The sequence below is a fragment of the Manis pentadactyla genome, chromosome 8 (assembly GCF_030020395.1).
Source record: "Manis pentadactyla isolate mManPen7 chromosome 8, mManPen7.hap1, whole genome shotgun sequence".
Taxonomy (NCBI): domain Eukaryota; kingdom Metazoa; phylum Chordata; class Mammalia; order Pholidota; family Manidae; genus Manis; species Manis pentadactyla.
The window spans coordinates 12,770,729-12,796,357 of NC_080026.1; the positions used below are offsets into that span (position 1 = coordinate 12,770,729).

The 25,629-nt window shown below is 40.8% G+C and overlaps 1 protein-coding gene across 8 annotated transcripts in view; it reads left to right on the top strand.

Moving 5' to 3' along the window:
* RBMS1 (RNA binding motif single stranded interacting protein 1) overlaps window positions 1–25,629 on the top strand; it is a 207,667-nt gene that overhangs the window by 161,274 nt on the left and 20,764 nt on the right. For all 8 annotated transcript variants that reach the window (XM_036884257.2, XM_036884255.2, XM_036884259.2 and 5 more), the window contains exons 3-6: window positions 4,641–4,699; window positions 9,952–10,043; window positions 18,076–18,233; window positions 20,239–20,318. In XM_036884257.2, coding sequence (XP_036740152.2) covers window positions 4,641–4,699; window positions 9,952–10,043; window positions 18,076–18,233; window positions 20,239–20,318 — 389 coding nt within the window. The remainder of the gene's footprint in view (window positions 1–4,640; window positions 4,700–9,951; window positions 10,044–18,075; window positions 18,234–20,238; window positions 20,319–25,629) is intronic.

A 25,629-nucleotide genomic window follows, 5' to 3' on the forward strand; every position in this document is an offset into this window, starting at 1 on the left:
TCCCTCGCAGAGGAGAGAGAGAGAGAGAGAGAGTGAGTGAGGGTGTGTGTGTGTGTGTGTGTATGTGTGTGTGTACATGCACAGTGGGCAGAGTCTATAAGATTGTATTAATAGGTTTAATGTTCATATCCAGCACTTACAGTGATATTAGTATTTTATCCTTTTTCTGGGTCTTCGAATTACAAATATGTATCTTTTGTAGTTAAGGCAAATTAATGAAAAGGTAGGATTTGGGAGGGGCTAAGTGACAGGGGCAGAGAAGAAAGTTAAGTTTTATTTACCAAGTGCAAACTAAAATGTACTTAGATTTTATAGTTAGATGAAAGTAGACATATAAATGGAAATGGGGAAGAAATGGCTAAAGCTATGGTGTAAACTAAGGAAATACTGGTAGATTCTAAGCAAAAGATTTTGTCAGCCAAGTTCACTTGGCCCAGTCGGTTTGGATGTGAATTTCCACTTGTTATCCTCTCTTTGAAATTGTGACCATTCTTCAGTCACAGCCCCTGATCCCCCCTTACCCTTTTGCTTCCTCTGGAGTGGATCCTCTACTCTGAGCAAAGAATATCATATTCCGGGTAACCAGAGCTGTGGTCTGAGCCTTGTGACTTTGAGGCTGACTAAACCCCAAAGACTCTTCATATTCACATTTTTCCCATAAAATTCTACAGCTTGCTTTCTTGGACATACATCTCCGTGGTGTTCTTAAGAGTGTGAATTCCACCTGTCAGGAGGCCTATTTCTCATGATACATTGTATGTCCCCACTACTTAATGGTTTATTTTATTTTATTTTATTTTACAAGTTAAGCTGCAAATGGGAACACAAAGAGGTGAAATATTTTGCTTGTTGAATTCTTAACCCAGGTATCTGTTGCTCTTGTAGGCACTGATCATCAGTAATAGAATCCAAATAAATACTGATCATCTTTAAGCGCTTCTCCCCTCCCCCCTCCCCACCCCCAGTCCCTTGCCCCACATCATTAAACCTTACTACCAATAGAAGGAGTAGGAGGAAATGTTGACTTCTGTGAACCCTGCCACACCTTTCCTTTTCTTAAGGTGCTGTTTGGTAGAGGGCGCTTCCCCGTATTCTGGATCCTCTCTCCTGCCATCAAAGCTGCCCTTTCTGTACTCCATTCTGCAACTGGGGACTGCGTCACCCGCTGAGAAGCTACCTTAGCTAGGCTCAGTGGTACATCTTCCAGTTGAGGGGTCTGTACTTTAGTGAGTCTCTTGTGCTGTACATGGTGTAACTGAGTTAGGCAGTCCCAAAAAAGAAGAGATTTTAGGAGAGGGAAGCCCTCCAGCACCTCCCAGGCAGCATCTCCCTAGCCCACTGTGTTGTAGGAACCCAGTAGGCAATAGTCCACAGACAGAGTAAAAACTGTTTTCTGACTTTCTGAGAAGTCGTGGTCTTGCAGTCTTAACCCACAAATCATGAGGAAAACCACAATAGAAAGTAAAACTGATAAATTTCAGAAATATCTCTTCTCCTACACCCCGTCCATCCCTCTTTCATTCAGTCATGAACCACATATTTATTTCTTTTGATTAGAACAAACAAAAACTTGCTTTGGCTTGAAATATCAACCTATTCCAATGCCTCAATAGAAGAGATCTTCCATCTTGTTCTTGTTCTTTTATACTCTGAGTGTATGCAGGGAACATCATTTCTCAGAAGTATTTCCTAGATAGATTACAGTGAGAGCTTAAACAAAACTCATTTCTTAGCTTTGGGATTTTAAGCAAGATCCTAAGGTCAATGTTTCTACAAGCGCTTGTGTTCCCATTTGCAAAAGTGGAAATACTAACACCTACCTCGTAAGACTGTTGTGAAAATTAAATAAGATCCTACATATAGAAGTGCCTGGCACTGTGCCTAGAACGTACGTAGGAACCAAGTAAATATAATCCCTTTCTAGTTTCTTATAAAATCACCCAACTAAATGGTTGAGAAGATTAGGGGTGGTTTCATGGAAAAGATAATGTTTGAACAGGTTCTTCAAGTTCAAGCATGGGTAGAGTGGGGTAATGGAGGGATGAGAAAGACATGTTTAAAGTGATGTTTAAGGTGAATTAATGCAGCAGACGGGGTTGGAAGCACCAGCATCAGCGGCTGGAGGCAAGGAGAACGATTATGTGCTTTGTGCATAGATCTAAGCACACGAAGGCAGAGTGAATATGAGAAACATGTCAGAGGAAACAGTCAGAAGACTCGTTGACTTGTTGAGTAGATTCAGGCGATGCTGAGTTGACGGTGTCTCAAGGCCCTCAAGCTTCGTGGGAGGAGATAGGGGGAAATGTGTCGGGGGTTCTTGGGGACAGGATTTAGGAAATGGTGAGCATGAGATGACATTTAGCTAGATATTTAAGTATCTCAGTAAAATTCTAAGATATTTAAGTTAAAAGAGTAAGAGACAAAAACTAAGGCTTTGGTGGAATTAAAAAACCAAGAAGGAAAAATGAGCATCATCTGATAATATTCGTTAAATAAAACCATAGCATGGGGTGAATTAATTTCCTGGGAAGAGGAAGGTTTGTGGACAGAATGTTAAACGTGGTGAACGTACAGGGAAGGAGAGGAAGACGCCAAGTGAGCCAGGAATTGCCGTAGGAGCGCCCAGAATGGTGGAATGAGATCCCGGGGCTGAGAGCAGAGACAGAGGCGGGTGCACTTCGCAAAGAGATCAGAGAAAACCCAAAACCCAAACCAGAAGAGAGAGTAGCATGAATTGCGTATCAGTGTGACCAAGAACCTTTTCTCCTTCCCTGCTTCCCTGTCTCCCTTTCTCCATGTCTTTATCTTTCCTAATGAGAACAGCAGGGCCAGAAGGATAGAAGGCCAGCCCCTGACCTTCTCTGAATTTCCTTTCTTCTGTTTGGTTTACAAAAAAACCCTGAACTCTGTGACCTCAAGCAAAGCCTCTTAGTCTCTGTGACTCTCAGTCCCCTCATCCTAAATTGTAGTCATAGCAACTTTCTTCCCTACTTTTGGATGAATGAGGCAGGGATGCAATCTAAAAGGGTTCTCTGCTAAAATTTGTGCCAAGGAGAGAACACTAGTAAATACCAAGCCTGTGAATAACCTGAGGAGATAAATGGTTGCTTAAAAGTGGTCTTCAAAGCACTTAACATTTCCTTGTTTGCAGATTTCTTTAAAATTATTTTTTGTTAAGCTTAGTGACCTGTGTTAATGTTGTTATAAATACTCAGAATCCCTACAGGGAATTGAAGGTGTTTGTGTACAGCATTATGCCTCTTGGATGTAATTGTCATTTGAACCTTAAATTATCTTTACTTTCATGCCTAGTTAGTAATTATTTGATTACATGATTACACAGAGCGAGAATTATGTGGGGGAGAGAGGCTATTCAAGCCATTTTGTTTCTTCTAGATAAATATATTTCAGCTTGATGAATTATAAATAAAACAGAAATCTACAATATGCAATGTGGCTTAAAATGCTACACAGATACTGCCATTTCCTAAAACTTTTAAAAACTCTTTTTAGGCTTCCTAATCACTTGGGAGAAAGTAATATAGAGAATGTGAAATTTCTAAAGTAAACGTACAGGAAAGTATAATTCTGGAATTTACCATGTACAAATGAGAAAACGAGTCTCAGATAGATGAAGTAAGTTACATGCATTTCCCAAAGTCCCAGTAATTTTTAAAAATCATTTTCCCAAGGTTTTTTCCCCTCAGTTTTAGAGGACAAACGTAAAGAGCAAAGCTTTACATTGTAGACTGAACACCATGAAAGGGAATCGGATTGGGACATATATTTAAACTATACGGCCGCTTCGCTTTCAGCAGCAGTGTGCTAAGTTGTAATGTTCTAAATTTTTTTCCTTCTTCCCCAAACTTCTATTGTACATTAAGGAATTCGAACCCATTTATACAAACTGTCAAATAATTCATGCTTAATCCCTGGCTCATTGTTTTATATTCTTAATTATCCATTTCTTGCACACACTTCCATGCACACGTTAGGGAGTATACTGTATAACTAGTATTCAGTGAAAAGAGGTGTTGATAAATATAAAGTTACCAAAGTTGTAGGCAAGAAAGACCTGTTTGAAATGTACCATCCGGTGTGTTAAATAATACGCCACGCACACACACACACACACACACACACACACCCTTCTGTGGTCATAGTGCCATGCGGTATTGTCTGTAGAACCAAAATGAATAGATAAAATGCGGGTGGCTTCTCCCCACTGTTACTTCATAAAGGCTGTGTGGAGCGTAGTGCTTTAATGATTCTACCCCATTGCATTTTGCTTTGCATTCAACCACAAACATAGTGTTGCTAGAGGAAATTAGTTACAGAGCTGATATTCCTTTTGTTGTTGATGGTCCACAATTGTCAGGGGAGTACCTGATTCCTCAAAGCTAGCCATCAAACTGTAATCCAGAGATTCAAATGGGAAGCCTGGCCATTCCCTTTTTTTTTTTTTTTTTTGGTTTAGTTTTGAGTTCAGAATTCTCATTTCCTGTCTGCTAGTATAGGACATTTTGTACTTTAAATATAAGGTTTGCAGATGTTTGAAAAGTATGTGTGGTCTCTGGACTTAGACATTAATAGAGTTCCTTGGTTATAACTTCCTTTTCTTTTTTCTTTTTGTCTTTTAGGTATGGGAAAATAGTCTCCACAAAGGCAATTTTGGATAAGACAACGAACAAATGCAAAGGTATGTTTCCTTGGATGATAATTTGCTAAATCATAACTTCAGAAAAATGATGGAATTTTAACCTAATCTTTGGTTTCAAAACTACCTCCATTTTATTAAAAAACAAATCTTACATGTCACCCAGTTTCTGTCTTGCACAATGTCAGCATATTGCTTACATTTGTCCCTAGTCGACTTTTGGCTGGAAACCCAACAGCAGCTAGCAGTTTGCCAGAATCCCAGATTTGACGCCAGTGGAGTTAACATGCAAAATAAGGGTTGGCATTTAGCCTCTACTTTTAAAAGGGGAGTAAAGTTAGAAAATAGCTTTTCTTCCCTGAGCTTGAGGAGATTAGAGCTGCTTACTGGAGACCACTGGACTGTACTAAAGGACTGAAAAGATTACATATTGTGCAAATTGGCTCTATTAATTAGAATAGAGTAGTTTTAAGCAGTACTTAATTACATGTTTCAGTACTCCCAATTGTTCTCCACTGAATGCCTGTTGACAATATTGGCAGCAGGGAGGAGAGAACCATTTTCACTGACCAAATTGTAAAAGGGAGGGGAGGTCATACGCCCCTTTGAAATATGCTGCTGCCTTAATTTGATGCACTGACCTTCAGTTTTCTGTGTAATTAGGATGAGCTCATCCAGCTTGGCGAGCTGGAAGAGGAGGTGTCTACAGTAGGCAGCCCTGACGCTCTGTGGTTCCGACTTTTAATGATCCAGCATCTTAACAATAGGCATGTGATTTCTAGGAAAGGGGAAGAATGGAGTCAGCTGACTTTGAGTCTAACTACTGACCCCATGAATTGAAATGAAGTTGACAGGAATAGGCAGAGAAGGCAAATCTCCTCATTAATTAGACCCCAGTTTTTCAAATGGTGATGGCTGTGGTTTAGCACCATCTGGAGAAGGCAAGGAATGTAAATGAGCCCTATGGTGGGGCCCCCCTCCTTAGGAGGCGGCCATTGCCTCTAATCTAGACTTGAAGTGCTTCATTGTACTTCTCTCTCTTCTTCAAAGCCCCTAAATTTAAAGGAGCTGTTGTGGTAAATATCTTAGCCCATGTTTAATCAACATGGCACATTAAGGCAATCTTGTTTTGGGACAGTGAATAAGCAGTGCTTTATTTAGAGTGGTACTCAATAAATATTTTAAAGGAATTAAACTAGAGAGAGTCAAGTTGTAGACTGACACATTTAAACTTAGTTGCCAAGATTAGTTTTATTTAACATGTTTATAAATGATTTGGGAGAACAGGGACATAGAAAAAAATCTCCTGGTTTTATAAAGAAAAATGGGCTCTTGCAGCCATAAAACAGGAAGCTGATACCAAACATTAGTTTCAAACCAAGAGAGAAATCTCAGTAGACAAGCAGTTTTTAGCCTGGTCTTACCTTTCCTCCTCGTCATTCCCCAAACAAAAAAGAAATCTTACAGAGCAGATGTGTTAAAAAGCAGAGCTGCTCTAGTTCAGTGAGGGAGAAGACCCAGAGGCCTCCATGGTTGAATTCTCCACCACATCCCCATAGTGAAAATTGGTACGTATTGTACACTCTTCTCCAGTGAGAACCTGCGCCCTAGAAGCTAAAATTCTACAAAATCCTCAACATGGTCTAGAAAAGGTATAAATAAAAAAAATACTAGTGCTAAACTAAATCTAGCATAGTAGTACAGACACATAATAGTTGGAAAGGCTCCACAGATAAGTAGAGAAATTTGCGGGGCTTCGCAGGAAGGGAGGGAATAATTCAGAACTGATCTTCACTAAAGCTTGTCTCCTGGAGACCTTCTCGTAAAGCGAATCTCAGGAGTATGTGTGGATAATGATGGGAGCCTTCTAGGGCTCTGTGTCTCAAACAGGCCTCTCAGGAATAGATGTCAGCAGAGAGCTGGTGGGTGGGTGGGGTAAGCACATAAGGGGAGTGAGCGAGCAAAAATGGTTTTCTAAATCCCAGAAGCGAGAATGAAAGAGCTCATGAAAAAAAGCAACTTTGGGACAAATGAGAAGAAGTAATAGGGTAGCTCATAATAAAGACAGAGAATATGTTAGCCATGTTATAGATAATGAGAAGGTAGGTGCAGGAGAGGGTGAGTGGGTGGATGAATATAGATAATGCATAAGAGGTGATAGAGTATTAATATATATGTATATGAAAAGTTCTTGTGTTATAGTCTAAGTTTTTGAGATTGAACAGATGAAGGAATTTTATATTTGGAAATTAGAAACCTCAGAGGTCACAGAACATATTTTGGAGTCTCTGTCCAAGAGACAAAATTAAGCTCAAGGAAACTGAATAACACATACTTTAGTTACTGAACTTAAAAATTCACGATTCAGTTGCTCTAATACATTTCAGTTTTTGTCATTTTTTAACCAACAAGAGGTACTTAAATTCATTCCAGCGCTGCTATATAAGGCAAGTCAGGACAAAATAAAAGCTTACAGAGTATTGATGGTGACACTGATTAATTATTAATGCTTTCAGAGTCACATATAAGACCAGAACACACACGTACACACAAGTAAAAATGGGTGAGGATAAATCAGACCCAAGGGAAAATAGGATTAAGAGCGGGAAACTTCAGGTTACTGCAGAAATGATCCTGTGTTTCCTAGTGGCCAAAGCAAAAATAGAAAACAGAAGCTATTCCCATGATTCAGTCACTACAGTGTGGTAGAAACTCCAGAATGCAGGAGTGCGGTGGTTATTTCTGGTCCTGAGCCCTGAAAAGAATCCTCCTAGGGGTTCAGTGAGAGATTTCTGTGTTCCTTAGTGAACCTTTCGAAAATATCTGTACACATAATTACATAGTGAAACCTCACAGAACCCATTTAACTGAAATCTACACATTCACATATTTACTTGAAAGTAATATAACAAAGAAAATGAAAGAGATCAAAGTTACATGCTTGTCTGAAAAACTTGTTTTCCAGCAGATATTTAGGTATCAGCTTTGTGATTGAAAAGGCCAGAAGAGGATGTAAGCAACTAAAATGCAACCGGGATGGATTTTTCCTAGTGAGACTGTAACAGATAAAGTAATAGTAATAGTCCCTGAGAGGTAATAACATCAACTACAAGAACTTCAAAAGTGAGGTCTTGTGTGTGTTGTAACTTACTCACAACAGCAAAATTGGGAAGAAAATTTAAATATTCATCAGTAGCAGTTACATCATTTCACTGTGTTTGAGTGTTCATTTATGACCTGCTAAAATTTTGGGGGTTATAAAATTTGTCTGAGTGAGTGTGTTTGTGCCTGTGTATGTCCCCATAGAGGGCTGCATGTTACAGCATTAACAACAGATTTCTGAAAGTCACCCGAAGTATCTTTAGCCTAATTTCTAATCTGGCAGTCAAATAGCATTCTCTGCTTTTACCTGGGTCAGACTCTTCTTTTTCTTTCTAACCTGGCTGTTTTTCTCCACTGTCTAAATCAAATTAAGCTTTATTTCAATCCAATTCCAAGTAATAGAAGGAAGCTCTTTGTTGTTTCAGCTTTAACACTCATCTCTCAAACATCTATTTCTGTAATTGATAGTCTACTCTGTTTCATTACAACTTTTATTTGGTTACCAGACAATATTTGTGCTACTTATACTGCAAACTGACTTGTGGACCTTCTCCAAGCTTTCTCTTTGGCCTTGTTGATAGGGGTGTTTGTCTATTTTGACACTAGTACCATACAGTCTAAATGGATATAGTTTTATAGCATCTGTAAATGAAGGATAGAACTGGGGCCTCTTCTGTGCAACCTTTAAACAATGCTTTTCTTTTTCAAAATATTCTTACTCATTTGAAGTTAATTTTGTAATAGGTTTGAGTTCCAGGACAATATCTGTTGGTATTTTTCCCTGGCACCCTGATCTTTTAAACAGTGTGCTAAATATAATTTAACCTTTTCTCAATAACTTAAGAGTTATCACAGTGAAAATCAGCGATCGCCTACTTCAGTACAATGATGCTCCCAGAATCAGTGGAGATTCATGGGGCTCTGCTTTTATGTTGCATAAATCCTGTTCTTTGCATAGTTTTCCTCTTTTATTACTTGTTACTAGTTTTCACTGCTAGATACCATCCTTATGCTTATTTTGTAGCAGCCATACCCTCAACCCAACCCCTTTCTTGGCTAATAATTTCCTGACTTTTGATCATTGTAACTAGGGAAAAAAGCTGACCAGCTTGTTAAAAATGTTTGTAAAAAGCAAAACAGAAGGAGCAAAATAGCCGTAGACTCATAGACACCCAGAAAACACTAGTGGTTACCAAAGGAGAGGGCTTGGGGTGGGCTGGGGAGGAAGGGGAAGGGGATGAAGAGGCAGAATAATTCGCAGTCACACTACAAGTTGGTCATGGGGATAGTGGTACAGCACAGAGAATACAGTTAATGGCCCTGTAACATGTTACTAAGTTGATAGATAGTGACCACACTAGAAGGGGTGAGGATTTAATAATATAGGTAACTGTTAAACCACTGTCATATAATTGAAACCAACGTAAGATTGTATGTCAATGATATTTTAATAAAAGAAAAAAGTGTTTGTAAAGCTGTAGATAAATAATCTTTGAACCAGAGGCCTCATTTAGGAGGTTATTTGTTTTTTTTGTTTTTTGTTTTTAGACTTTAAGGCATAACTGCTGAAACTGCTATTTTGGATATGTAGAGGCATTTCCCCCCCCTTTATTTTGAAGGGAGATCATGAGCTAAGAAAATAAGTAGTGATGTTTTTAGCCAAGCACTAAAATTGTGTTATTTTACATCTGAATTATCTAATGGTTATACATAATCTATTAGAAAAATAGTTCAGATTATAGAATAAGTTTAATTTTTTTTTGTCTGTAGAATAAACAAAGTTCTGTCACTGGTGAGCTCTGTCAGGTGACTCCATCTTTCTTACCAAATCATCAAAAATGCTATTTCTCTGAAGTTGACTTTTTTCCTTTTTAATTTTTTTTTTACTTTTAACTTTAGTAATTCAGATGCTTCCCCCCAAGTGAGTACAGGACACTTGAGAAAAAGATCTGAAAAATGGAAACAGTGGTTCTGTTTTACTTTGAAGGGAAACTTGTCTAACCCGTGAGCGACGACGGGGGAAGACGGCCGGGGAAGGCTGCTGTGTTGCAGCTGTCACCGCGTGAGACCTGTTGGGACGGCAGGCTTTTTGTTTCTGTTGCCTGCATCCGAAACCAGACGGAGTCATTCTTTTCACTCTTTGCATAATCAAAACATAATAGGTGGAAAACTAAGTGTGTTTTGCATTTCAGGTTACGGTTTTGTCGACTTTGACAGCCCTGCAGCAGCTCAGAAAGCTGTGTCTGCCCTGAAGGCTAGTGGGGTTCAAGCTCAAATGGCAAAGGTGAGTTGCGAGCCGTAAGCAGTCCTCTGGTGCCTGGCTTTGGTTCTGAGGCCTGACATGTTGCTTTTCCTGTCACCCTGGGCATCCTTTCCTCCATCCCATCTAACCAGTTACTCTGGACACTGCTGGGCCCTGCTGGACCCTTCTAGACTTTTGTCCCCTGCCTCCATGTCCGCTGTAGTAGTTTTAATGCAGTGTCAGCTACAGATGCTGTTTTGAATCTGTACAGAAGTCAGGCATTTTTAGACACTGGTTATTTATGGGATATGAAGCTACTTTTCACTAGCTCTACAATGGCTTTATTCAAGACTTGTTTCTAATGACCTTCTGGCGTTCTAGATGAGGACTGTTGGTGAAGGGATATTCTTGCCCCGGTCTTTATTGCCCAAATATAAATTTGGATTCTATGATATCTAGTACTATAGTGCAATTATTAAGGTATTCATATAATTATGTATATGTTATTTTACATTTGTGATCCTGAATTGCGGTGGAAAATATTTTCACGCCTGAAACTTGGCAGTTTGATATTGTGTGTATTCTTTTCAAAAAGTCAATAATTTTTATATTACCTGGCTTCTTGAACTACAGAGGAAAGTAATTTTGTGCTGTCCTCTGCTACTTCTGAACAGTAGCACGTGATCATTCCCTGAGGAGCATTCACATTTCCATAAGGAAGGAAGATTTATGGATGCCACGGAGCTCTGGCAGAGAGACGTGTTACCTGCTGAGACCTGAAGGCTGCCGAAGGACATATACACAGCTACCAGGATAGTTACCTGGACTAAAAAATCAACAGAAATATTTCAGGAATTAATGAAAGGGATTGCCTTTCTAACATAGTCCTTTACTTTTGATATTTTTTAAGCTTTGGCTTGAGTTGGACTTACTTCAGATTTTCTTGAACTCCAGAATTAAGAAGTTAAACAGGAACCGTAAATAATAAGCACTGTGACTTTCAGATTATTTGTCCATAATATAGAGCAGTGCCCAATGGCATTGTTGAAAAACAACGATTATAACATTTTAAATATATTTGTGAATGTGCAGTACCTATGTTGTATAATGATTTACAGAGTGTTTAATCTGCCTCTGCAAACAGTGGGTAATCGTGCATTTTATAAGCAGGATTTTCAACACAGTCAGAAAGCAGCTCTGTTTTTCCCTCTACTCTGTCCATTTCCTCTATTCTGTGAAGGCCCTGGTTCTTCCTCTCATGGATAAGATCCAGGGCAGGTCCCATGACTGTTTTGGCTACTCTTATTATTTTTAAAAGTTCCTTCATTTGCTTCTTTCATTTCAGGTCTTTCTGGTTAATTTTTTTCAGTAGAGTGCCTCTTGATTATTCATATTCATACTCCTTGGAGCATGATTATTTTTCAGTATATTTTCAGCCATTTCTATATGTATTTGTACCAACCTCAACACATCTTAAACAAGTTGTTGTATGGGAAGTCTCAAGTTATATTCCAAATACAGTTTGTGAAATGTCAGAATCACATGTAGAGGTTTTGAAAACTCTGCTGAGAGTCCGCGAAAAACATGTGTCTTGGATGTTGGCTGGTGCTGTGAGAAACCATAGCTTACAAAGCAGTTGTCCACTTAGAACCATATTGATTTGGTGATCAGGAAGCAATGTTTTAAAGGTTTACATCCCAGTATTACCATCTGTTACATGTGTGTATACATACATACATAACACAGATATGTAACAAATGTATTTCGTTACGTTTTAGGAAATGATAAAATAGGAAAGTATTTTAATTACACTTAAAGAGATTGGGGTTGTGATTAGTGTGTGATACATTGTAATTTTTTTCTTATTTGAAGGAATATGAATAGGCTCCTGGTTAACGTTTTGGTGCGGAATGTCAGATTTTCAAGCATACATCCCAGATGTTAAGTGTAATGCCTGAAATTTAAATGTGCAGTCCTGTTCATTTGACAAAATTTTGACTCTCATATGATGTTAAAGCTTCTGCCCTCCCTCAGCTCAGGTCTGCTCCAAGTAGAAACCTGTAGTGGATTGGAACATGGTTCATTTCTTTCCTGTTTCCCAAGCCTGTGCTGTTCCCACGCTTCCACCTAGCTGCGGTTTCTAACCCTTCCAACCTGGAGCAGTGGTGAAGGATGGGAAAGGTTTCTGACCTGACCACGGTGTAATCTGGAGGGGGGGTTCCTCTGGCCAGGTGAAGAGCTGACACTTTCTCCTATGGAATGTTTTAGAGATTTTCAGAGATCTCTTACCCCGCCATGTCAACCCCAAATTAATTTTTCCCTTGTGGTTCTCTGAAGCTAGCGAATTCATGTCCTCAGGCTCTAAGCTCCTGAACACCTAAGGGTCTCTCTCCGAGCAGCCCCCTCTGCTGGGACCTCCTTGGCCTTCAGAGCGGCCTTCCGGGGAGGATCTAACCCAGCCCTGGGCAGCTCCCCGCTGAGTGGCCCACATCTGGTTTAGGCCATCTGCCTGTGGGGGAGGAGTTAGTTCCCAGCCGTACTTACAGGCCCCTTCAACCAGCCATTTGCCTTTTTTTAGGTTCCTCAGGCATAAGTGAGCTACTGGCCCATTGTATCCACGAGGCTCTAGGATGCAGATCAAGCTTCCCAAGTGGTCTGTTGAAGCCCCTCTTGCTTGACTGGCAATGTTAGGGAAGCAGCCCACATGGTGGGACTCGGAACACATCAGCATTTTCTCCACATATATGTTCATTCTTAGCCTCTCCGACCTCCTAGACAGACAGGAGGTGGCTGGGCAGGTAAGCACCCCCAGCCTGTTCTCAGCCAGCTCCTGCGCAGACTCTCCTCGGGTGGTCGGTGTCTCACTCGGGAAGGTGAGAGTGCCTGGCACCCATGTTTGTGGCATCTGCTGAACAGAAAGAGGCCTATTCTAACTACCTGCTGCCAATAGAGAGACCTCATTTAGAGAGGCACCGTGATCACTTACCTAGGCATCTTCTCAGTGCCGGTGATACTAAACAGCACAGTGTATTAACTGGGTGCTGTTTTGAAGAAGTCTGCACTGTGCATTTAGGCAGAACTGCACTGGGTACAAATTGACACTACATGTCACGTCAGCAGTGCGCCTCAACTGCCCTTTTCCTGTGGGCTGATAACGAGCACTGTTCAAAGACCTCCTTAGGAGGCTTGGTACTGTCAATTGACTAGGAAAAATGATCCCATTCTACATCATCTGTGGGGAACGAATAGTACACAGGTTTGAGACATTGGCACTATGTCAACACTCTGTACTGTATGAATTTCTTCAGGTCTCTATATAATGTCTGAGTTTCCTGGACCTGATTTCTTTTTATTGTATCATTAAAGTTACAAAGGTATTTTAAATGCAAGAGAATGCATTGTTTTGTGCCATAGAGCCATGAATTTGAGTATCTGGAATTGACTTAGCTCCCTCGTATTATCTGGATAAAGAAGGCCGTGCCATGCCAGGTACCTTTTGTGGAGACAATTTTTTTAAAGAAATTTAGGTCTGGCTCCCATGGTTGAGTGATAAGGGACCCATCAGGATTCTATATAAGGTTTTAAAAATTCATGTTGCCACTTATTAAAGGCTTGCTTTCTTATGTAATAAGAAAAAATTAAGGGGAAAATTAAGAATTGGACATTTAAAAATCAGTGCACTCTATCCATAGAGTATCCTAATGAAACTTATCAAAAGGTTTTCTGAAAGACTCAAAGCTATTATGGTTTGTTAAACTTGGCATTTGTTTCAAATTTGTGCCTTTTTTAAATAGAAGGCTCAGAATCTATGAAAAGAAGAGAAGAACTCAGATAACAAGCCAAAGAGATGTAAAACTCAAACCAGTGTCGGTGATAATCTGCTCATAGTGACTTCTGTAGGCCTTTCAGTGATGCCTCTCAAGTCCTGCTGGGTGGAAGGTGGCAGATTATTGTACGTTATTTGCCTCGTGGTAAACACACACCTTTTTTTAAGTAAATAGGCTGTCAAACAAGCAGGAATTTAATCCCCCTTCCACACAGAAGTCTACCGTGCTTCAAGCAGTTTGCATTCACGTGCCCATAAGCAGCTATCTGCTGGTTGGTGAACTTATTCAGTGCAAGAGAAAACAGATGTCGGGTCTTCCTGCCAAGTCTCTTTCTTGCATTTTAGGAACCATTCCACACGCACAGGGAGGTTTTTGTTAATTTCTTTCAGATGATGACTGAATGCTTTACACCATGCGGGACCTCTGAGCGCTGCTTTTCTACTCAAGTGAACATTAGTAGCCATTTATCCCTCTCGGGCCAATGTGGCATCTAGTTTTCTACTTGTTAGAGAAGCCATTGAACCCTCTCCATGCCCAGGGATATAAAGAGGCCCATTGGCCCCATTTTTGTATTTAGTCACCCATAATTGACAGAATAATTGTTTTCTGAGACATAGCATTGCATGTAATAAAACAGCTAGGTTGTCACTGATTTTAAAGAAACTCAATTATCCTCATTCAAAAACCACTCCCCACTTGCTGCAAGTACTATATATTCCATTTGCGATGAATGCATGGTCATTAGATTGTGTGGACACCTTCAGGATTAAATACTTTTGTGTCCAGTGCTGCCATCTTGGGAATTTTCTCTCTCTCTTTTTTTTTTTCCAAGTATTACAGCTTTGTGGTCAGTGTTTGCAGGATGAAATTGACCATTTGAAAAGAAAGATTTATAACATAAGCTCTGAGGCTCATCCCAGATGAAGAAATCTAATTGGCTGAGTTGTTGCTACTGAAAATAAATACGTTAAAATCATAGGAAATATTTACTTGTATTTGGTCTACTCTGTCTCACTAGTTATCAAAGAATGTGTTACAAGCTCAGTTTCTTTCTGGATTTTGATTTTGGCACTTAATTTTCTCTTCTTCATTGTTAAATTTTCAAGTTGAATCAAGATTTCAAAGATTGTAATATTCTTATTAATATTTTGGTAATAAAAGCCACTAAAATGCAGATTTAGAAAGTACTTAGTATGTACATTGTCAACCTCAAGTAAAAATAATTTCAGATATGACAAGCTCTCTTAGGAATATTCTTAAATATTAGTCACTTAGGTTTTTATAATTATAATTTAGAAAGCCCACAATATTTATAATTCATGTTTCTTATGTAACATTTTTTTGTGCCATATCTTTGTCTAAGGAGTGTTTTAATGCTCTTTAATTAGGGAGTTCCCAGCTTTAATCCAATCTGACTAAGCATGATTCAGGAATCTTTCTCATAAGGTAGGTTTGATAGTATCACTGCCTTGCTTGCGTGCTTCCAGAAAAGCTCCCCATTTCTGGGGTCGTGGCTTTCCAGCTGCAGTACACGGACAGCAAGTCCTTTTCCTCTTTCTTACTCTCGCCCTACCCACCAGAGTGCCTGAAATCACAGGACAAACATGGCTTATCTCCCTGGCTTATCAGTATTACTTAAAAGTATTAGGTCAGAAATATTCGTTTCTCTGTTAAAACAAATTCAGCTAGGGTGTAGATTATAAAATTTACATGACTTTTTTTTTTTTTTTTTAAATCACCAGACTTCAAGGAAATTTTCCAGCTCTGGCAAAGCTGCTTTGGCCTTTGGTACAGACTGTTGAGGATACATATTCCTTCTTGTTGTCAGCAGTGCTTAAGTGGAAAACTTTATGTAGCAGTGATTGACAAAATACAGTGAGGCTCCTTAGATAGCCTGTTACAATCTCCTTTCAGCCCCATGGCTTCTGCTTGTCTCTCAAGTCTCAACTCAATGTCATGCCCTCTTCCTGAAGAGTCTTCCGTAATCTTCCTAAGACAAGCTCCACTAGGTGACCTTCCATTGTGATTTGTACATGTAACTGTTATAACATTTATTACATGTGTTTCTATATCCCTACTTCACGGTAAGCAGCTGAAAGACAGAACTGAAGTCATGGTTATTTTGTAATGAGAGAACCTGGGGTGTATGAGATGCACTATCAGTACCATCTGGCAGTGTGGGCCCCGCAGTACCTACCTCGAGAGGGAAAGGACCCCATCTGGGCTGGCCATGAAGACCAGAATTCCCCAGGAAGTAATAGAGGAGCTCCAGCGACTGGGGAGGTTAGGGCCGACATGAGATGGCTAATTGAGGAGCTGTGTAATTAATTGGGTGAAGTGGGGGGAGGTGGTAAAGTTGAAATGAGGAGATAAGACTTTACCTCTCACCTCACCTCAGAAGAATTTGAAAACTTACATACCTAAGACCATTTGGCTTTTCCCTGTACTTTGAAACATTTTATCTATTACTGTCATGTATTTATTAAATCACTTTCCAGTTCTTATATATTAAAGATATACTTTCTGTAATTGTCATAGGAGGTTTTGCTCAGCATAAAATAATCACTGGTACCACTCTAAATTTATCTAATTTCAGCTAAAGATCATGACCATTTTGTTTAGTCTGTGAAGGGCTAATGAGGTTAAGTATTAGGCTTGCAATGAAGCATTTGAAAATTTTTAATTTTTCTCTTAGATCCACCCACACTGACATCACCTTTGAGAGCCCAGGCACTGGCCCAGTTACATGCTGCCGCCTTCTGTCAGAACCAGGAAGTCCTAAGGGCAGTACTTTCTAGCTTCTCAGTCTTTGGTAATTTTAATTCTAGGGAATACCAGCATATATGCCATTCCCTGGGATACCAGATGGTTATTTTAAATCTTACCAGAGAGCTATAGCAGGAAAGATCAATGTTCACTTTTACTTGTAGTGAACAATATAAAAGGATAAGCTTCAGGTTTAATTAATGCTAGTATACATTTGGAAGTAGAGACTTTATACACAATTCAAGCATACATATGCTTCACATGTATTTTTAAAGTACTGTGCATTTTGCAAATCTAAAACATAACGAGTGTGCTGTTCCTTTGCCTAATGCTAAAATATCAGTAAATGACTTTACTAATAGTGCTTATTAAAGAGAAAACATAAGCCTGCGTAGTTCAGTGTGTCAAGATACAATTGGATAAAAGATCAAAGGAAAGCCTGATTTAAAATGAAGATTTATCCCAATCTCACAGTTGCAGAATTTTGACTTGATCAGGAAGTATTCCAGTTGTCATATAAGCTTTTTCTCTGATTCTGTAAGCTTTTTCTCTGATGTTCTTAGTAAATATACATAGCAGTTACTGGTTCTCAGAAAATTCACTTTCATATCTTTGTTTTCGTCCGATTCTCTCTCAGCAAAGGAAAGGTGAGTAGGAAGTGATCTAATTATTCTGGAACTTCCGTATGCATATGAATCACCTGGAAATCTTTTAAAATGCAGCTTCTGATTCTGTAGACCTGGGATGGGGCCCGAGATTCTGCATTTCTAATAAGCCTTTAGGTAATTCCATCACTGGTGGCCTGTGGACCACTCATTGAGTAGCAATGATTTAGCAAAATTCCCCTCACCATCTACTCTTGAGTTCAACTTTACCCAGATTCTAAAATTTGCTCCACCGAGAGTTTGTCATTTTATAAAGGCTTTGTGTTTACTTGTTTTTGTTATTTTAGGGGCTTTCCTTTTTCCATTGGCAATGCCAATTCAAAAGTACTAAGGGCCCTGCCTTGGATTGGAGGGGGGTGGAATTTGGGCCAGCCCCACTAGACTTCAGATGACGTGATCCAGAATCTGTTGTGTGTCTCTGGATTGAATTATTAGCAGTAGTACTGCCTCTGCGGTAGTGCGCCTAAATGGACACCTAAAAATAGTAGTAGTGGAGGACAGGCTAGTTATTGTTGGGAGCACTGCTAACAGCTGAGAGTTGTGGTTGCATGAGGGCCTCCTCTCCAGCCCAGTGGTGCCTGGCGGCAGCTTCACTTCACATCTGCTAAGAATGGCTCAGTGGGATCATGTCTGACCTACACAGATTGTCCAAGCCGTTTTCAAGAGTTCTGGGGGACGCAGGTGTTCTATAACTGACATGATCTCACTGGGTAACGCTCTGAAAGGACCTGAGAAAAAGAGAGTGGCCACGTGTGTTAACATAAATATCTCACCTCCTCTTGGAAATTAATGGACAAATTCCTTGTTCTGTTTTAGCAACAGGAACAAGATCCTACCAACCTGTATATTTCTAATTTGCCACTGTCCATGGATGAGCAAGAACTTGAAAACATGCTTAAGCCCTTTGGACAAGTTATTTCTACTAGGATACTGCGTGATTCCAGTGGTACAAGTCGTGGTGTTGGATTTGCGAGGTAAGCACACTGCTCCATGTTACGTCAACAATAGCCTTGCTAAGTTTCTTGCAAAATAAAAATTGAACAAGAAGAGAAAATTGAGCAGGGTTATGGAAGCCAGTCACACCATGAATTTAAATGTGTAAGTATTCATTTGCATTTTTCCAGATCTTTCGGAAATTCATTAAGATTTCTTGAACCTGAGGACACTAAAATTTTGGTGACTAAGGGCAAGGAAATAATCACAAGCAATAGTTCTGAAAATATGTGTCCTGAAGATTTTGATTAATTAGATCAGAATGCTTTTAACTTCTCAAAAATAGCAAGCTTAGGCACCTAAATTTCATTAAGGTAATTGGTATTGTTTTCCTCATTAGATGGAAATTTGATTCATCATCAAGAGGTCAATGGATTAGATTATTCCAAACATTCAGAAAGAAAATGATAGGACACCCATCTAACCCAATTGCTACACCAATTGTAAAATTTTACTCTTCTGCTTCAGATTGTTTTTCTAAGAAGTAAAATCTTGCAGATGTATCTAAACTGCCCCACTTCCTTCCCTCTTATTTTTATCCCTTACTTCCCAGAAAGGATACTCATGTGTAATAGTTAATTTCATTTCTAAAAGAAGAATCTTAAACAGAAGGAACTTTGATTTTTTGATATAGCTCTCATCTGAAAGTCCATCCTACAAAAATATGATTTTGCATTATTTAGGGAGCTATTAATACTGTGCAATAGCAAATAGTGTCTATATGTTTGAAAGTATTAACTTTGATTTTGGAAGAAAAATTGCTGACATTCTACTCTCATATACATTATCCTGTTTGATGAAGTCGCATCTGCCACAGATCTGTGAGATCAGTAAAGCACACATTGGTCACTATTTGCCATCTCAGAAAACGGAGGCAAAGAAAGGACCTTCCCGTTGCCATCAGGCTGCCAAGTAATGAAGCAAACTCTAGTGCTTGGCTCCTCTTCTGGCTTTTAGGCACTTGCTCTTTTTGTTCAGCCAGAAATTTTTATAATAAAACTAAAATATTCTCCAGGCAGAAAGTCACCAAGGCTAGCATCTCCGGTGTACACACTTCATTGGCTGTCAGGATCCAGGTGAAACAGTGAAAAGCTCAGCACTGTCTGAAAGTCGTCGCCTCCGTGGGTGTCTGAAGGCAAATCAAGTAATGGCGGTTCTGTATCCAAAGTTGGAGCCCAATTAAATCCTATTGCTTTTTAGAACTATTACTATCCATTAAAGCCAAGATGTAACTCTCTGGGTAGTCCAGGAGCATGGCGTGTTTTGAGTAGACTATTCAATGCTTCCTCCATTAAAGAAAAATAAGCCAAAATAATTTAATTGCCCTGAAATGTTTCTCGAATGTTCTGAGCCACTTGCAGCGTGCTGTAAGCTGTAAAGTCAGGCTTCATCCCTTATCACGCCCCTCAAGTCAAGATGACAAAAAAGGTGCATAATTGGCTTTACTAATTTAATTTTCAACTGGAAGGTAAAGTAAAAACATACAAGGCACACCCTTTGATACACCCTTTGATTGACACTAGTTTTCTCATGACTTTTGAGTCTGTCATTTTGTGACTGTAAAAAAGAAAAAAAGACCGTCTTTGAAACGACCTGTGTTTTAAGAGCACTGAGCACACTAGTATTTTAAACTGGTGTCTCTGTTTTTCAGTATTGTGGCTAACAAAGCTATTGTGTACTGATTGCCAGCTTTCCAAAAAGTAGAAAAAATCATGTTTGATATGCTTGATATCAAACACTCTGGATATAGTTTATTTCTTTTAAGATTCAGAGTGTACTCGAGTTTTCAGTTTTCATTTTCCTGTGGAAGTACTCGAACAACAATTGATTAACGATGGGATAAACACACTTTTCCTTACCCTTCACAATGTTGCTAGGTTTCATTTTCTCCCATAAACCTGTAAGATAGTATTCACATGCATACAACAAACCAAAATGATAACTAAGGGATCTCTACAAATCTTTGTCTTTTTTATATATGAACAGGATGGAATCAACAGAAAAGTGTGAAGCTGTCATTAGTCATTTTAATGGAAAATTCATTAAGACGCCACCAGGAGTTTCTGGTATGTTGTTTATCTAAGATTCGATCAGTGATCTTATATAATGTATGTATGTATAATATAATATAATATGTATAGGTATAACATACATAATGTATATATAATTTTAGCACATGGTAACTCTTATATCAGGAACAAAAAAAATCCCTCCTTTAGCTCTTAAAATTTATTTCCTTGGATCTACAAGTAAGACTTAAAATTTCACCTCTGCCAAACGTTGGGTGTTTAGACATGAGTGGCAGCCAGCCCAGTGGGGAGGAGCTGTCTGACTTGTAAAGCATTCAGAAGCTTTTCCTCCTCTGAGGCCTAAGTCATCCTCTAACCCACCCACCTTATCACCATCCTCAGTAAATCTTGTCATTCAGTCACATCCCTTGAGGACTGTGGTATTTTCCTTCCCAGCTCCTGCCTTTGTTCTGGAAGATTTCGGCATCTGTTACTCACACCCCCTGCCCCTCCCTTACAGAGCCTGGACCTTAAGCCTGTGGCCTTTCTGTCCCCTCCACTGTAGCCACTTCCTCCCACTGTCCTGCCTTGTGTTTTCATGGCCAAGAATACTGAACCTGGGAGCTTTTCATTCCAAGGTCACACTCATTGTAGCTCCCACTAAACCTAACCTGAAATACCAAGGTCTCCTCCCACTTCTACACTTTACTGGTCCTTCTTCACCTCTTGTCCATCCTTACCAAATCTGGTCTACATTTTTGAGCACCAAAACCATTTCTTTAGTGGCATCCTCAGTGTTCTTGTACCCCATACCTTGGGCACTCCTGCTTTGCCGAGTGCTGGACCTGGATTAAGGCTACACTGCCCTGTTACATCCTGGCAGGTAAAGGTTGTCTCCAGCTTGACCAGACCCTCAGCATCACTGGTCCTCACACAGGTTCCTAGCAGCAATTCTCAGTTTTCCTCAGCCTGCTCCATCCCCTGCCCAACACCCCTTCCCCTTCAAGCAGATGGCTTCATTTCGTACTCCAAGAATAAAATTGAGATCATCGGGTGGAAACACTGTCTACTTCCATCTTGCTTCCAGCAGGGAGGCCCATACCCACAGCCATTCTCGCCTGTCTCCTCCCCTGAAGTCTCAAGGACAAAGGATTCAAAGCTGTGGCCTTGATCCCATCCCTTTGGGACCTTGCTCCCCAGCTATCCCTTCCCTCCCTTATAATTTCATTCTGTCTTTTGCCTTTAGTCCTTTTTTCCAGCAAAACCAAAACCTTCAATTAATAACAGATCTCTGGCAAGACTAATTGGTGGAAAAATGAAAGAAAATGCACGAATAAACAATACCAGGAACAAAATTGTGAATATAACCTCAACTGACATTTTAAAAATCATAGAATACAATGAACAAAACTATGAACTACTTTATGCCAATAAATTTTAAATAAACAATTTTCTAGAAAAATCTGCCATTTGTGTTTGAGAGCCGTCAGGTCTCTCTGGTCTTGAAGCTGAATTAAATCAAGCACTGTGTCCCTCTCTCGTTCCTTCTCACATAAACCTTTTAAAAAGTATAGTCTCCACTTCTTCACTCCCGTTCCCACCTCAGCTCTCTCCGACCTGACTTCCTCTGAGTGTGCAGCCAGAATCCCTCACGGTAAAATCACTCTCCTGGCAAAGGACCCTAACGTGGTGGCTTAACCAACAGAAATGTATTGTCTCACAGTTCTGGAGGCCTGAAGTCCAAGACCGAGGTGCTGGCAGACGTGGCTCCTTTTGCGGGCTGTGAGGGCAAACTGTTCCGGCCTCTCTGCCCTTGGCTTGTCGATGACCGTCTTCTTCTTGTGTCTCTTCACATCATCTTCCCTCTACGTGTAATCTGTCTCTGAGTCCCAATTTCCCTTTTTGTAAAGACACCAGTTACTTGATTAAGGTCCACCCTGATGACCTCATTTTAACTCTAAAGACCTATTGCTAAAGAAAGTCGCATTCTGAGGTACTGAAGGTGAAAACACCAACTTTTGTTTTGGTGGCGGGGGCACAATTCAGCCCTTACCACTCATCGCCCAGTTACCAAATCGGGAGCTTTCCTGTCTGTTGATACTATGTCTCCATGGCATTTGGCCCTGCTGCTCCTTGACTCGTCCTTGAAATGTGTCCTCCTTTATCCCCCGTTTCACCCCTCTCTCTGTTTTCTTTCCATGTTGTGTTAATTGCTTCTCTTTTGTGGCTTCATTTCTTCTATCTTGTTGTCACTCCCCTGAATTCCATTTTAATCTCACAGTTTTAATAGATGTCCTGCATTCTCAAAATTTCAACTGCTACCTATTTCAGATGACTCTCAAACATTCACCTCCTTTTCCCCCTGAATTTCAGGCTGGTCTCAGTCACCTACTCTTCCTCCTCTCCAAAAGGAGCGCAGCCCCCTCCGTGTCTAATCCTGCTCCTCTTCCCATTGTCCTTACCTCACTGGAACCAGGCACCCGGCCAGGAGCTCAGGACTGGGCCACCCTCAGTTTCATCCCCTCCATCCATCACGTCTCGCACAGAAAGTCATTCAAGTCCTTAGAGTGTTTTCTTCCGGTTGCTTCTGGAATCTGCCCTCTGCCTGTGCACCCCTCCGACCACTGCCTGGTGTAACCCCTTGTCTCCCACCTGAGCCATTACAGTAGCCTCCTGCTTGCCCGCCCTATCTCTAGTCCTCCTCTTTCAGATATCCTCCCTGACTGCAGCCAGAGATTTAGATAAAATGCAGGTCTCTGTGTCACTGCACTGCTTAAAACTCCCCTTCCCCTCCAAAGAAGAAGAGATTCAAGATCCTAGAATGACATCAAAGGCCAGAGGTGGCAGGGCTGTTGCCTGCTTCATGAGCCCCCTCTCCCTCTGACCCCTGCCTCACTGGTTACCGTCCTGCGGTACTGAGCTAGGAAGGTGCCCCGAACGCACCGCGCTGCCTCGTTCCCTTTGCTTGCTTTCCCATGGTTCCCGGTGTCCTGGGTCCCTTGCACTCCCTTTAACCCGGCTGTCCCCTCCTCATCCTCAAGACTCTTTTCAACGCTCGCCTCACCTTGCAAGCACCTCCTCTGATCCGGTTGGGTTACCCTGTTTGCAGAGCATCTGGAGGCCACCACCATTCTCGTGGCACTTAGCATGTGTACATGTGTCAGCCCGCTCGCCTAGAAGCTCCCAAAGGCAGAAACTCTTTTCTCACCTACATTTTGCATGCCCAGCACAGTGTTTAAATCATACTAAGCATTAGTAAATGTTGTTGGTTTTGTATACATTTGACTCCACTGTCCACCAAGACAATCACAAGTTAGCTTGCTAGCAGCTGACCGCAAACCAGGAAACGTCTCAGTATTTCCCCCAGGGGCTATCCATGTATACGTAGTGTTCAGCATTTATTCAGCTCTGTCTCCAAAGTTCTGTCTATAACTGGATGGCTGATGATGATTAAGGGTTCACTCGAGTTTTCTGTATCCAGTTGAGTCTCACTCCATAGGGAACCTGTTTGTAAGCAGAGGTCATACCACGGGCTCCACTCATCTTGTGTTACTAAAACCTGACGGCACCCTGTTTGCATGGCTCCATGTGAGCTTGAACTGACTATAGGCGCAAGTTTGGAGCGTAAAATCTAAGACCTGGAAATACACTATTCCAAGGAGTAACCTTGTAAAGAACTTCATTTTTTGTTTTTTTGCAGTTAGTTTTGTTTTCCCATCAGAGACACTTAAGTTGAAAGGAAAGAAAAAAAAGGAATGTTTTGACCCTCCAACCAAGTAAAGACAAGGGAGAAATTTGGTACATGGGAGGCTTCTAGAAACCCTGCCCTGTGGGGCCTTCTGTGTCTAACGCCTGCACAGCCGACCCCTGGTGTCCTCACTTCCCTGTTGTCCTTTGCCTAGTCAGGACATCAGAGTATTAGTCCCTTTGAAGGGCTGCTCTCCACCAGCCCATGACTGCTTTCGCAGTTCGTTCTTCTGTGCAACAAGGAGAAACATCCGATGCATCATCTGACATAAGATGTACCAGTTCTCCACATGAAGTAAATCTCAGGGTGTCATGAACCGAGGTTGGACAGTTCCTTTTTTCCTCCAGAAACTTCACAATCGTGTCATTAAACTGTTTTCATTGAGGTGGGTTTGAAGACTATTAGTCGCACCCCTTCAAGGAAAAAAAAGACCGTAATTCCAAACTACGTATCAACGATTGTAGGATTCTCTGTACCTTTGCAGCTAGTAGAGAATAGTTTCTTCCAAATTGTGCCAAGTGTCCAGTGGGGCACAGAAAGAGGTATTGCTCGTTCACGAGAGCATCACTGTTGGGGGGACAGCTATGCAGTCAAGCTGTTCCTGTTGTTTTGAATCAGAGCCGAATTGTGTGCCGTCTTCTAATGTTTCTTTCCTGTGTGTTAGTCTTGGTTCCCAACTAGATTATACGTTCTTTGGCAGCAGGGCTGTGTTTGATTTTTGATCTTGTGCAAGGGACAGAGAGCCTATGCATCAATCACCCTATGATAGCAGAGGCTACCGAGTGGTTTCTGAGAGCATTTGCCATGAGCTCGTCATAAAAGCCATGCTACTTGGAGGGCCCTTTTGGAGACATTTTTGCATACAAGTGAGGTTGAACTGCCTTCAGGTAGGAGTTTAAAACGTGCAGTGCACCACTGGGAAGCACATCATTCCAGTGAACTCAGCTCTTCCCCAAAACAAGTCCCTAGTCGGTTTTGAGAAGCCACAACAGAATTTGAAACAGTTTTCAACTTCTCTGGATTTTTTCCCCCTTACTTTGTACACATAATATGCGAATTACCTTTGACTACCAGTCTGCTGCGCACTCTCTCAAATTACCTGAATGGCTGTGCCATATCCTGGGTTTTTCCGTGAAGCACATATGATTATTTTCAATAGAACCAGATGAAAAACAAAAGTTGCGTCAGGCAAGGGAGGGTAAATTGAATGAGCCTCCACTTCTAATGTTTAAATAATGTAGGCTCATTGCTAGGCAGACATAACATTTAATAAATACAGTCAGAGGATAGTTTATATAATGGTGCAAGTTGTTCAGCATAAGCAGGATTATCCAGGATGGTTTCTTTCCGAGTCCTCGGATCCTTGCATGACTGGCAGTTTGCCGGTGACACTGGAGCCAAGTACAGAAAAGAAACCCACGGGAGACATAGTCCCCAGAAGACTTCATGAAAATGAGCGGATTGAACAGTGAACTCATCGTAAATGTGACACTCTTAGGAAAGGTCTCTGGGTGGCTAAGCAGGAGGAGGGAAGCTGTACACACGAGTCCTCACTTCTCGCGTGCCCCCATCCTCCTGCTCACGCACTCTTTTCACACGGTGTGTTGTGGCTGGTTTCCC